Source organism: Ursus maritimus, unplaced genomic scaffold, assembly GCF_017311325.1.
Source record: "Ursus maritimus isolate PB19 unplaced genomic scaffold, ASM1731132v1 scaffold_26, whole genome shotgun sequence".
NCBI lineage: Eukaryota > Metazoa > Chordata > Mammalia > Carnivora > Ursidae > Ursus > Ursus maritimus.
Window position 1 is genome coordinate 23,625,762 of NW_024425119.1, and position 15,279 is coordinate 23,641,040.

At 38.8% G+C, this 15,279-nt stretch overlaps 1 protein-coding gene across 1 annotated transcript in view; it reads right to left on the bottom strand.

Annotated features, from left to right (window-relative positions):
• The window catches only part of LOC103665247 (putative ankyrin repeat domain-containing protein 20A5), a 386,833-nt gene that overhangs the window by 64,766 nt on the left and 306,788 nt on the right, over nt 1–15,279 (bottom strand). Inside the window, exons 4-5 of the mRNA XM_040641901.1 lie at nt 13,563–13,636; nt 13,218–13,427 (exon numbers count right to left, since the gene is read on the bottom strand). Coding sequence (XP_040497835.1) covers nt 13,218–13,231 — 14 coding nt within the window. The 5' untranslated portion in view covers nt 13,232–13,427; nt 13,563–13,636. The remainder of the gene's footprint in view (nt 1–13,217; nt 13,428–13,562; nt 13,637–15,279) is intronic.

The window sequence follows — 15,279 nt, forward strand, 5'->3', positions numbered from 1 at the left end:
AATGTCATTCCCTATATTTAACCATCTCTATGTGAGATATCTGTGATCCCTAACACACGCTTTGTCAGCAGTACTGAACAACTACTCTAAGAAAACAAATGAATAAACAAACAAAAAGCAGAGTCAGACCTATAAATATAGAAAACAAACTAATGGTTCCCAGAGGGGAGAGAGTGTAGGGATGGGCAAAATGGGTGATGAGGAGTGGGAGATACAAGCTTCCAGTTATGGAATGAATAAGTCATGGGGATGAAAGGTACAGCACAGGGAATATAGTCAATGGTACTGTAATAGCATTGTATGGGGACAGATGGTAGCTACTCTTGTGGCGAGCATATACATAATGATAGACTTCTCAAATCACAGGCTGTACACCTGAAGCTAATATAACATTGTGTGTCAACTATACTCAAAAAAATTTTTTAAAATAATATCGAAATGTTCATTGGGAGAAAATACAATACTCAATTGCTACCTATCAACTTTATCTAGTCAATCCTCTGGCACATTTAAATCCTTCTATAAAATTTATAATAAAAGGTTATTGGTAAATTTGATCACTTCATAAATGAAATTCTAGTAATTTTTTTAATAATTGGAGAAAAACTATTTTAATTGAGAATAATTTTTAAATTGAAAATTCAAAAGCAAAACTAGTGTCAGGAAATTCAATATGTTGTTAGGTTATCCTCATCACAAGGGCCCTGATAAGAGGGAGGAGATGTCTGACAGGAGAGTAAGAGATAAGGAGGGGATGTGATGGTGGAAGCAGAGGTGAGAGAGACTGAAGATGCTGCTCTGCTGTCCTTGAAAATGGAGAACTGGGTCTATGAGCCAAGGAGGCTGGTGGCCTCTGAAGTGTAGAAAAGAAACTCTCTCCTAAGGCTTCCACAGTACAGCCTGCCAAAACATTGATTTTAGGTCTTCTGACCTCCATATTTGAAAGTTACTAAATTTGCGTTGTTTTAAGCCACTAAGCTTATGGTATTTTGCTACAGCAACAACAGAAAATTAATACCCTGAGTAAAGAGACTTTGCCATTTTTTATGAGATGAGGAATACATTTATTTAAAAGGTTTTATTTAGGGATGCTTGGGTGACTCAGTCAGTTAAGCTTCAGCCTTCAGCTCTGCTCATGATCCTGGGGTCTGGGGACTAAGCCCCACGTTGGGCTCCTTGCTCAGCAGGGAGCCCGCTTCTCCCTCTCCCTCTGTCCGTCACTCATGATCTCTCTCTTATCACTCTCCCTCTCTGCTTCAAATAAATAAATAAAATCTTTAAAAAAAGATAAAAAATAAAAGGTTTTATTTATAATTCTAGCCTTTTTTTTTTACCTAGCGTTTGCTACAAGCCATCTCTGTGCTAATCACATATTTCAGTTAATACTCCAAAAGCTAAGAGATAAAGTTTATCCAGGTTTTATTTTTGTGGCAATTTGTTCTTATACCAATAATAGAACTGAAATGCAGTATGTTATTTAGATATATTTATTATGTTTACTTTTTATTATTAAAATAGAATAGAAATGCATATTTATTTAAAAAAAGATAATTTTGTCAGAATCAATGAACTTGACTTTCCAGAGGTTACTATGGTATCTGACCAACCTATTTCATGGAATTGTTATGAGCATCACATAGTATTTTATCTATCTATCTATCTATCTATCTATCTATCTATCTATCTATCCATCTATATCTATCTATCATCTATCTGTCTATCATCTATACACGTGCATTATGTAAACTGTAACGAAAGTAAACTATTATTATCCCTACTTACTCTTTTGGACTTGGGAACTGAAGGCTTCTGGTAAAATGTAAATGAGTCTCATTTAGTCATTAACTTTGTAGTTCAGTGCTTTGAATTGTGCCTGGCACATAATACCTTGTACATAGTTATTGAGAGAATAAATGAGTGGATGATTGCATAAATGAAATTGGTGTATTAAAAAAACAACAGAAAGTTTTTGAGAATTGGTCATGGGAAATTAAATATTGGGAAGAGACAAAGTATTTGGAGACGTTTAGGGTACAGGGTACCACCTATAATGGGGACGGAGAGCTACAGAAGTAGCTGATGTGAGAGAGATGTGTTAAGTGAGAAGTGGGGTGAAGGCAGATTCCTAAATAAAGCTGGCATTTGAAGAGTGACGAAAGGAAAGGGAAACTGAACAGCAGTGGGATAGCTGTCAAAAGGACAGGAAGAAGACCAGAAAAGAGTGCCGTGGCAAAGGAGGAGAATATTTCAAAAAAGGAGGAATGATTGTCAATGTCAAGTGCTCCCAGAGGGTGAAAATAAAAAAAAGACAGCGTCTGCAAAAAGTGTCCACTGGGTTTACTGAGGTAAGTCACCAACGGCCAGTGCCAGTAGGGATGCTGACAGATGGGGTGGGGGAGGATGAGAGGGCTTTTGATCATTAAATTTCTTAAGCATTTCCTGGTTCTCTTTCTGTCTCATCCGCTGCCATTCTGGCTCCATTTCTGGCTTCTCCAGCTCTTCCTTCCACCAACCCTGATGCTTCCTACAGCTCAGTTCTTGGTATTATCTGGTCTGTATAGATGCATTCCCTTGATAAGCTCAATTCATCCCGAGTCCTCAATTGTTGGGTCCCTGGGTAACACCTTCAGTGCTGACCTCCAGCACACCTACCTGCTCGTGGTTGCTTTTCCAAATATCCCTCAGAGTGATGAAGTATGAACTGGAACCAAGACTAAAGTTTAATTTACCTTCCACGAGCCTATCATGTGCAACAGACTTGGTGCCCATTCTCTTTTGGGTGTTTTCCTTCTAAAATTAATTTTCAGAAACCCAAAAGAGAACAGGGTGACAGAGGTCAACTGCAGAAGAGCAAATCGCACTTTGCAAGCAGAGTATAGGGAGACTGTATCAGAATTCAAAGTACGCTTGGTAAATAGGAGAAGTGGCTGTATTTGCTTGCTATGGCTGCCATAACAAAAGTACTACAGATTGGATGGCTTAAATAACAGAACTTTATTTTCTTACCGTTCTCGATGCAGAAGTCAGAGATCAAGGTGTTGGCAGGGTTGGTTTCTTTTGAGGCCTACTTGAATTGCTGATGGGCTGCCTTCTCTCTGTCTTCACATGGGTTTCCTTCTGTGAGTCATACTGGAGTAGGGCCCACCCTAATGACCTCATTTTACCTTCATCACCTCCCCAAAGACCCTATAGCCAAATATAATCACATTCTGAGTTAGTGGAGGTTAGAACGCCAACATATAAATTTTGAGGGGACACAATTCAGCCTAAAATAGGGGCAAAGACAGAATGAAGCTCAGTTAAAAGGGAAAACCTTAGACAGCAAAATCAACTCCTTGTTCACCAGATGAGGATGGGCTGGGATGTACAAATTGGGCAGAAAAAGTTCCTGAGGTCATTGCGAATAACATGCTGACCACGAGTCAGTGCTGTAACTCAGTAAAATACAAAAGCACGATTCCTGGATATTTAAATAGGAGAACCCTAGTAGAACTTGTGAGGTAATTCAGCAATTATGCTTTGCAGTGGTCAGTAATAAAATACACTTCCAATTCTGAACTCCAAACCGAAGAAGGATGTGAAGATTTTGGATGTGATTCAGGAAAGAACCACATAGAACCATATATTTTAATTATTAGAAAGTAATAAAGACACTGAAATTTCTCAGGCCAGGAATGAGGAGACTGAGGAGGGATTTACTAATGCTCATTAACTCAAAAATGGTCACTAGGAAGATAGTGATCAGTAGTTCTCCAATCCATAAACTAGAGAGTGAATGTAAAGAAATTAAGATTTGCCATATATTAAAAAAAAAGATTTGCCATAAATTATTTCTTAATGTTAGTAATTTAGCTGTCATAAGTATTTCTCACCAGTATGAGGTGTTTTATTAACTTTAAAAATAAGTTGTCTTTCATGCTTCTGCCTAAATTACGAGCATATGGAATATAATCATTCATTTACTTATTCAATAAATATTTATTAAGTGCCTCTCATGTGCCAGACACTATTCCTGACCTAGCAGTGAACCAACAAAGTCCCTGTCCTTATGTTTACTTACAATAGGGAAGACAGATCTCTCTCTCTCTCTCTCTCACACACACACAGATGTTAACAATAAGATCTATGAAGAAAATAAAGACCACAGGATAAGAGAACAGAGATAATAATAATATGACTGATACTATTTCAGACAGTATGGTTAGGGAAGGAAAAACAGATGAATCAGTAATAATAACCGATATTTACTGAATACTTACTATGTGTCAGAATTGTGCTAAACTCTCACTTAATCCTTCCAATAATGTATTTTACGAAAGAGAAATTGCAGCTCAGGGAAGTTTAACTTGACTAGAAATTTGCACAGCTATTAAGACTCACAAACTCTGGCTAAGTCTTGCTTTTTCTTAGCTGCTAGTAATATCAATATTAACATTAATATTATTGGCTGAATTATGGCCCTCAAATTAATATTAACATTAATGTTAATATTAAAGTTGAGGCCCTATTACGTACAGGATTTTTCTTTATTTTTAATGAGTACTACCTAGGTAATAGCTGAATTTTACAGAACCCCAGTGTCCCGGTCCGGTCCAGAGTAGCCTCTAGGTTCAGAGGCATCACCAATACCAGACACTCTACTGATGTTGATCAAGTCCATAAGGCAGGTGTCCCAGTACAAAGAATGGACGAGACCGCATGGACTGGTGGAAGGGGTGACCTTTACTAGGAGAGTGGATCATTCACCCATGGTGATGGGGAAGGCAGGATGTATTGGCACTGATGCAGGTGTGGGTAGACGTGGCAGTGGGATCGTGTAGGAGTTCTCTTTTGGAGGCTTCTACTTTCTCAGAGAGTTAAAATAGGGGAGGGTGATAAAAGTTCAGTAAAATAAGGGGATTGATGTTTATTTCCTTAGTGATAAAATGATATTCCTTAGTGTGAAATGCCTCATCATACTTGACAGAAAACTGTCATAAGGGGAGGCAACAAAAAATTACATCAACTGCAGTGCCAAGTGATAAATAGGTGAATAATATTAGTCTCTTTGGAAGGTGTGTGGGGACAGAGAATGGATCAATTTACTCTTCCTCAGGGATTCAAAGGAAATTTTAGAGTAAGCAAAATTTGAAGCAACTCTGGAAGGACACAATGGTAATGGGCAGACACTTTTCTAAGTATTTAATATTTGTAATGGTCTTACAAGAGGTAGGTATTGTTCCTGTCCCCATTTTCAGGCCCAGGGATTGAAGTACACACTCACACAGCTAGTGTGTGCAGCAATGACACAAACTTACCTAGTCTCCAGAGCCTGCTCTCTCTCTCAATCATTGTCCCAATCTTAACTTTTTCAGGTGAATACCATCATGATGTTATTTATTTATTTATTTATTTATTTATTTATTTATCTATCAATCATCTATCTATCTATCTATTTGAGAGAGAGAGAGAGAGAGCATAAGCAGGGGGAACGGCAGAGGGAGAGGGAGAAGCAGGCTCCCCACCAAGCAGGGAGCCCAATATGGGGCTCCCTCCCAGGACCTTGGGATCATGACCTGAGCTGAACGCAGACGCCCCACCAACTGAGCCACCCAGGTGCCCCACCATCGTGATTTTAAAACTGCCTTCACAACTTCATATTTGTCCCTCTGTGGTTGTTTATGTGTCAGATGACTGTAGGATTTTACCTGAGATGGTTATGTTGATTAATTTCAACCAAGGCTGCCAATTAACCTTGCACTGGGAGCTTTTAGAAAATTCCTAGTTCCAGGTTCTACCTATGAGGATTCTGATTTCATTGGTCTTGATTGGGGCTCAGACATCAGTGTGTTTTAGAATAATTCCCCTGGTGATTCTAATGTGTAGCTGGAGCTGAGAATCAGTGTCATAAATGAAAGAGAAGAGTTCTGAGGGGTAGATACAAGAATTTGATACTTGCAATACCATTAGTGATACTTGGAATACCACTGCTTTGGGTTAAGACTTTTCTCCCTTAAAATGGAAAAGCTGTTGGGGTTGGAGCAATATGTTAATAAGTCCCTAGAAAGATCTTAGTGGGAGTGATTTTTATCAATTCTCCTTTCTCCTTGTGATGAGACCTTCAGGAGGGCTGGCAGTGTAGCACCTAGGTCTAGAAAGGAAGGAGGCATTAGGAACCAGAAAAGCCAAGGTTGAACTGAAAGTTAAGGATTTGCTCTTTTCTTAGTAAAATCATTGGACATCAGTTTGAATATTAATCAATGTAATTTAATAATGGACTCTGAGATCAAACCACCTGCTAAAATAATCTAATGATAACCCTAAATTAATTTCAAGATCATACTTTGGTTAGTAAAGTACAAAAATGGCAAGGCTATAATCTTCATGAAGGCAGGTGTTCTATCCTACTGTACCCATAGCACCTAGCATAATATATAACACTTGAAAGCCATTCATTAAACAATGAATGAAATTCATCACCCATCTTCATCAGTGTGAAATGACTTGCCCCAGAAGAGGAAAGAGGTTTGACTGATTCATAGTCTTTGCCATACCATTGTAGGAACATTCTATAATTTGCTTCGAGTTATTTATCCATTTCCCTATTCAGACTGGTGACATTTAGATTGTTCCCAAATTTTTGCTATTAAAAACAATACTGCAAAAAACACCTTTGTATGTGTTTGTCTGTGTACTTACACAGCAGTTTCTCTAGAATATAGCCACAGAAGTAGAACTGCTGGGTTGGTGGTATGTACTTGTCAACCTTTTATATATTGTTAATTGGTTTTCCAGCTTTATGCTCCAAATAAAACCAAAATGAAAAATATAAAAATGATTATCAATTTGACTTAAAATATAAAAATTCCAAATGACAAAATATAGAATGAACAAGCTAAACCACATTGCAACCCTTTTCACTTCTTTCCAGTGCATGTAAAATATATAATAAACCAACTCAAAGTTTGAAGTTTGCCTTTTATAATCAGTTCATAAAATGCTTAGTAGAAATCAGCCACCATCACCTGCCCTCCAACACCCTTTGTGTCTGTCTTTGCCTTAAGAAGTTGTTTAGAAGAATATTCACATCTCCAGATGGTTATTCAGGGCAGTTTGGCTGGTGGTAGTCAGGCTGAGATCCAGGAAAGAATGATCTAAGACTGCAGGTGCTCATTCTGCTATTTTTCCAAAGTGAGTTCCCAGCCCTTAGCAGGTGAGGCAATGCACAGGGCTGCCTGGAGCCCCTCCCTGGCACATCTGCTTTTCCCTCCGTGGTCCTGCTCCAGGCGTGGACTACTTTTGTCTAAATGGATGGTCAAGCTATCCTGGGCATAGCTAACGCAAGAGAATTCTCACCAAGGCTGATCCTAGATAGATTTGCTAATTTTTTCTTTTTTCTTTTTTTTGAAACATTTGTTGTAAGATTTTTGTTCTACATGTAAATTCTGGCTATAATCAAATAAGTCAGAGTTAGAGTAGAAGTGTCTGACCCCTCTCAGGGAATCCTTTGAAGTCTGTATCTCCAAAAACTTCGGCTTTATAAATATTCAAGAGATCTGAAATATATACATAGATGACCATGTGTATTTTATGATTTAGACTCTCCTTTAGCTCTGCTTGAAATTCAGGTGTCCTGTGCTGAGTAAAAGGAAAAACAAAGCTTGGCTATTGTCATAGTTTATTTCCAGTTATGACAGAGCTGCTCTCCTACAGGAGACTCTATGTTCCCATACATGATTGTATTTTAGATGAACTAGCAACACCTATGGTGATTTTCCATACAGTGGTTTTAAAGGACATTCCAGCAAAACCAAAACAAAGCAAGCAAACAAAAAACCCAAATGGGACTTTCATTACGTTATCAGGAACTTCAACAACCTCTTAGTACAATGCCGTTTAATTCTATGCTCTCAATTCTTATTTTTAGAGCTAGTAAAATAAATTTTATGAATCTCACTTCTTATTGGTTGTTTCTCTGAAGGATAGGCAAAGCAGTAAAATAGACCCTTTCAATATAAGTGTTCTTTTCCTTCAACAAGATAGGAGTAAATTTACTGGCTTTTCTGCCACAGTAACACAAGAACTGCTGCTTCTGTCACGTGACTCTTCCATTTGCCTGTGCTCCAGGTACAGAGCAGATTCGCACAGAGTAAGTCATTCAGTTTGACTTGTCTCTATGCACCTTTTTTTTGACCTGACTTCTTTTCCTTGTGTTGAACATAAATGTACTAAACACAGCACTGCAGCTTCAAGTGCCAGGTCACCTTGGTCCTCTCACAAAACCTTTTGTGGATCGTATTCATCTCAAAGCCACTACTGTTTGCTTCCATATCTTCATTTGCTCTAACGATGGTCAATATTTATTGAATTCTTACCACATGTCAAATGTTTTATGTGCACTGCGTCTCGTAATTCTCACCAACATTAAGCAATAGATATGTCACCCCAACTTTACAGATGGAAAGAAACCAAAGCAACAAAGGCTTTTAAGTGACTTGTTTAGGATAGCTGGTTAAGTGGCAGGGAGGAGACTCAAACCCAGGGGAGCTGACATCAGGGTCTGGGCTGCAAACCACTGTCCTGGGCTGCCTGCTTATCTGCTCTCTTCATCTCTGTTCATTGCTAGTGCCTGACTCCACAAGAGCACCTTTCTTCTGGTTTGTTCACTGAAGCATTCCAAGGACCCAGGACAGTGTGTGGCATGTTAACACATAATAAATGTTTCTTGCATAAATAAATCTCTTTGCTACTTTTTGCTTTCACTTATTCATGTATTTTCTCATTAAAGAAATGCTGATTGGGCCAAGAAAACTGGCCTTTTTCTACAAATTTGAGATACAATAATGAACAAAGTCCCTCCCCTTAAGAAGAGATTACATTCTTGAGGGAGGAGGCAGACTAATAAATGTTTAATATCAGGTAAGGAGTTGTGAAGAAAATAAATCAGGATAAAGGGGCTAGAAGATGATGTGGGGATGCTATTTTAGCTAGGGTAGTTGCATAAGTCTTATCCAAAATGGGGACATTTGGGCACTCACCTCAAGGAGAAAAGGAAATGAGTCATTTGGTTATTGAATGGGAGAGGGTCCAAATAGGAGAAAAAGCAGGTGCAAAGCCATGAGATGGAAGCATTGGGGATGTTCCAGGCACAATACAAGGCCAGTGTGTATGGTCCATAGCAAACAAAGAGGAAGGCAGTAAGACTTGGAGAAGTGCAGGAAGGGAGGCATTGGGCACACAGGCCATGGAGAGGATCTCAGCTTTTACGCTGAGTGAGACAGAAAATTAATAGGGGGTTTTTAACAGAGAATTTCTGTGATTTACTTCCAAAGTAAAAGGATCTCTCTGTGGGGAGAAGTGTAAGAGCACATGTGTGGAAGCAGATAGACCAGTCAGGGGCTATTACAATAATCTGGGCTAGAGGTGATCACAGGTTAGACCAAAGTAGTAGCAATGAGAGTAATGAGAAATACTTAAATTCTAAATATCTTTCAAAGGTAGCATCATTTGCTGACAGAGTAAATGAGGGACATGAAAAAAAGAGAGGAACAGCCCTATGGTTTTCAGCATTTGGAGGGGCACATTTAATGAGTTGGGGAAGGCTGTGGGAAGGGAGGCTTGGCATTGGAGGGGAATCAAGAGTTTGGGTTTTGAACACGTTTCTCACAATCTAGTACTGCCTTGTATGGTGAGAATATTCAGTAAGGATTATATAAGACAGCAACTCAGGGACCTGAAAATCCAAACCCCCTCAGGGTATATGAAACAGGTAACCTAACTGTATGACTTGGCTAAGTGTGAAAAAACAAAGCAGTGATGAGGCCAGTGAACTAGAGAGTTCATGCATGATCCACAGGCACTGACATAAAACAAAAGATTGTGCTGGCCAGTGTTGCCCTTGCCCTTGGGTTTGTGACCACTGCAAAATGATACCTGCATCATTGGCTTTTACTCACATCATTCTAAGTTAATACTTATATGTGCTTTCTGCTGAACTGGGCAGGTAGCTGAATTTTGCAGGACAGAAACTGTATGGCCTGCCTTCATTCATCAATATATTATTCTACAATAAATGTTTGTTAAGCCCTTATTCTGTGCCAGAGTTCTAGGAAAGACATGACAGAAAATGTATAGTGTCAAATAACATTTCACATTATGTGAATACCTCATATAGTCAGAGATGACCCCCGACAGTCTCAACTATGAAAACAGAGTAAAACTAAACATAACATAAAGGCACCAAAAAGATCCTGAGTAGTTTAAATAGATGTTTGAAGTTGGACATTCAGATATTACAGCTTATAGGCTTAATCCATAACATTTTCTCAGTACCATCTTGTTTTACACAAAATTTTAACAAACCTGAACATTTGTGTTTGTAGTCCCAAACAGATAATCAGAAATAAGTTGGCAGTAGAGGAAAAGGGAAAGTCTAATAAAGGTAGACACACTGAGAAAGGTTAGATGTAATAAGAAACACCATCACACTGCTGAGAAAAAAAATACAAAAAATAAATAAATAAACACAACTTTTTAAAAATGTGTTACTCTGGGGAGACTTTATATTTTCTGAATGGACAAGAAGTCTGTCTGAGCTTAATAAACCTGAAGTCTTCACTATTTTACACGACAGTCAGGGACGGTCATCTAGTAAGGCTTACGCTGAGCTTATAAATTCTGATTGAGAAGGCGAAGGAATATATAATCCTTTTTTGTTGTTCATTTAAGAGTTTTTTAAATTTAAATTCAATTAGCCAACATATAGCACATCATTAATTTCAGATGTAGAGTACAATAATTCATCAGTTGCATTTAACACCCAATGCTCATCACATCACCTAATGCTCATCACCCAGTTACCCTATCCCCCCACCAACCTCCCCTCCAGCAACCCTCAGTTTGTTTCCTAGAATTAAGAGTCTCTTATGGTTTGTTTCCCTCTCTGATTACTTCCCATTCAAGGAATATATAATTGATTGAAAAGGTTTCCCTGGCAATTATGAATGTATGAATTATGGCATTTTAGAAAGAGTTGTTTCAGGTATTTGGAAAGTCCATTAAAGTGAAATATCTCATTCTGCAATGGTACTGGGTATCTGCTCTGATCCCGTGCTCTGGCCTGTATGCCACATACGTGGCCATATGTATGGTGAACAGATAGTAACAACACACCCTCAGATACACTTTCTGTTTACAGCAAGTGCCTCAAATCTCTTACATCACTCACCTCCTTTCGCCCTCCCATTTCCATTGCAGGGTGCTGCCAGGGTCTGTTCTATCTGTTGCCCCCTGGCCCTTTGTGGCCTGCACTCAGAGTTGCACCTAATGACAGAATTCAGCTTCCCTGCATCCGACCTTTGGTGTTTCCTGGGATGTGGCATGTGATGCGATGAGCACTGGGTGTTATATGCAACTGATGAATTATTGAACTCTACATCTGAAACTAATGATGCATTGCACCTCAGGTATGTACCTGTCTTCACTGGGCTTGTGCACCTCAGAGCTTAAACCTAGCTTCAGCCCAGACTTGATTTGTACTGGCATTGGATCCACCAGAACACCCTGTGACTGCTCTTATATTCAACATGCCCTGAAAATACCTTTTACATATGAAAAGAACACAACCATTGCACCTTGAATAAGGATGCAGTGTCAGTTGTTCCTGAGTTAGTGATCTTTCTTTTCAGAACTGGTTAACTGACAGAATCATACCTCTTAGGCTTAAAAGTATCCTGGAAGTTTGCCATCAGTCTTACACTGAGTACTATCCACAAAGTTACCAAACTCTGCCAGTTTTCATTAGTCTCCGGTATTTTCAGAAATAGTCATTTGCAAAACAGAAAACTAGGAAGAGATACTCAGTGCGCAGCTGTGGCATAGACAAAGCTAAAAAGTTAATAAAAGGATTAAACCAATGACCTTGACTTGTTGAAAGTAGAAAAAAAGAGCTAGCTGGCCATAGCTAGAGAGCTGATAGCGTGGAGCTAACTGAGCAGCCCAAACCCATCCACTAAGTTACGAGTTTAAATAATGTTAACTGTTGTCCAAGGTCAAGGAGGATTGAGCTACCATTATTTGCATTATTTAGTGGTTCTTTAGCTTAAAAGCTAATTACATTTAACCATGTGATCTGGGTTTCAAAACACACAGAGATCACAAACACTTTTGTAAAACAAGTTACCCGTATCCTGTCTAAAGGCGAATAAAATGACAAGCATCCCAGTGTCCACACATTGCCCTTACAACTGAAACTTTCTATTATTTTCAGCTGCTACATGGAAAAAACTGAGTTCTGTAGACCAAAAGTACATAATAGCATTACAATAGCCGCAACAGATCCAAGAATGTTGGGCACAAACATTTACATGCACATAAACATACATACCAAATACACACAAATACAGCAGAGCAGAGTGTTAATGGGTTATCTCTGTAGCTAGGTCCTTTCCATTCACACTTACTCCTCATTTTTTCCTAGCCAGCTAAGCAGAAAGTTAGCACAATGGCTCTGCTTGAGTAATAACATGACTCCGATTTCACAGTATCCCCACAAAACTCCCTTAACCAACCGCCTAGCCCTAAGTTTTCAATTTGTGTTTTTCAGGCTTCTGAACCATAACGTCTTTCCAATACAACTCAGTAATACAAAGTAATAAAATGATCTGACCTGAGTAATAACAAAGAATAAAATGAGCTCTGGAGGCTGGGGGATGGCTATTCTGGTCCGAGCATCACCATTTATATCCCTGCAACCGAAACACCCCTTGGGCTATGTTTCTGTATCTATAATGTCAGGGAACTCACTGAACAATTCCTGTGAAATGGACCCTATCCCTCCATAGTCTGTCTGCTCTGAGGGGTACTAGAACCTTCTCTACCTCCTCCAGTTGGACCCCCTGGTGCAGGTTCACTCAGGGCCTGCTTAATTTCTTTCTTTCTTTCTTTCTTTCTTTCTTTCTTTCTTTCTTTCTTTCTTTCTTTCTTTCTTTCTTTCTTTCTTTCAGATTTTATCTTATTTGACAGAGAGAGAGAGACAGGCAGCGAGAGAGGGAACACAAGCAGGGGGAGTGGGAGAGGAAGAAGCAGGCTCCCAGTGGAGGAGCCTGATGCAGGGCTCAATCCCAGAATGCTGGGATCATGCCCTGAGTCAAAGGCAGATGCTTAACTACTGAGCCACCCAGATGCCCCAGGGCCTGCTTAATTTCTTAAGCCTGCTCTTTTCAGACCCCTGTACTTACCCTCCTGTCTTCATCTACGAAGTGGACTTTCTTTGTTCAGCAAGTCTTTTTCAACCTGGTGGTTGCCAGAGCGCTGCCTGGGCCTTGGCCTCACCACCATCCAGGCAGGCCCAGTGCCAGCTCCAGGGACAGCCTGAGAGCCTGGGGTGGTACCTCTGCCTCCCTCTTGTGGTGGCCTCCAGCAGCCGGGGCTGTGCACAACACCTGTTCCTAAAATCATAATTCAAGAGCCTGTGAATTTAAAACTAGTAATTCAGTCCTCCTCACAAATTGTTTATTCCCCTTGTGGTTTTATATAAATGCCCCTCCTTTACTGAATGGAGAATAAAATAGAGTTATACTTACCTCTTCTTGCCTTTCAGTGTACTTTTTCATCTGTCTGAAAGTGATGACAAAACTTTTGGGTCCCTCGAAATTGCCTAAGAAAAAAGTGTGCCAGTAAAATGACTATTCAGCTTCCTTTTCAAACTTCTAAACAAGCAATATCAAATCCTTTTTTAGAAGATTAAATAAAGGGGGTTTTGAGGATGCTGTCTCAGATTTAGGTGCTGGCTACACAGGTGTGTTAATTTCTAGACAAGAATATTCATAATATTTATGTGTATATTTTATACATCAACAAAGATTTTTTTCAATTAAGTAAATGTGCCATTATTTTAAAATGCTGCCAAATCAATGATATTTCTGCCCTTATGTAAACGACAGGTATAACTATTTTCATGAAAGTAGGAATTGCTAAGAAATTTGTGTTTTGTGAACAAGAGTACAATTTGATTAATATACCTAGTGATTCTCTGGGCTGAATTTTCTAACAGAACTAACTGGAACTGAAAAGTTTTGTCCTTTCCCACTGAAAATAAATGTACATATTATTTAAAGGTTAAAGTACAGTGGAGATTGGAAACATTGTTCCATAATTTTTTAGCACATGTTTTGTTCTCTGTCACTATTTCTCATGTTTGTTTACAGGCTGGAGAGTTTCATGCAGCTGATTGGATTTTCAACAGGATAATCATAAAAAATTGCTCCCACCCAACCTGAAATCTCAAAAACATTCTCAGAGAGCTTGAACATCACTTGAGAATATAACAGACAATGGCTTTTCTTGATTAAAGAGATTTGTTTTATGATTCTTTTTAAAAAGGCCTTTAAATTCAGTCATTTGAGAAAATGTTTGACGTTCTCTTGCATTGAAGTTATAGAACAGCAGTAAATCAATAAGTCTAGTAAAGAATATGCTACAATAAAAAAGGTATCTATTCCACAGAACCCAATTCTACGCCCAGAAAATACCCTTATGCTACCTTTTTTCCTTTCTCCGGGCTTATACTACAAAGAGAATTTTACATACTAACAAGAGGGTCAGATCAAATCTATTTGGCAGTGTAATGATCCCTTTCAAGGGCCAGATTCTTTGCCTGTAACTACTACTTGTAACTGACAATAGTTTATTGTTCCACTTCTCATCGAGTGGTGATGATGCGCCTGGGAAAGGCACCCAGGGAAGGAGGAGGCTTGTACTTTTTTTTTTTTTCATTTTTTTCCTTTTTCTCTTTCTTTCTTTCTTTCTTTCTTTCTTTCTTTCTTTCTTTCTTTCTTTCTTTCTTTCTTTCCTTTTTTCTTTTCTTGTGAAATGGCTTTGTACAATTCTAAGTACAGTTTGTTAAAAGGAACAGTTTCAACTCTCATGATGACTTTTTCCTCCAGAGTAGTGTGCAATCATTAATCAGTTCTTTCCACGGGTCATTTTATGTCACAAGAGAAATGTTAACATGCCCTGAATGTCCTTCAGAAGCTGGGGATAAACACAACTCTAGGGAGAAGCACTGGAGAGGATCACACTTTATAAACTAAAATTAGTGAAAATACTTTTGGAAAGAGAACTTCCCACATCACACACAGTTCATTCAATTAAATTTTCCAGATTCCTTCTGAAATTGTGGATGATTTCTGTCATTTGGAATCACCAAAGGACACATTACCCACAAATTATCTAAATGTGCATATGTTTATTCCACGGTGCATATGGTAATAACTATATTTTATTGCATATATTCATGAA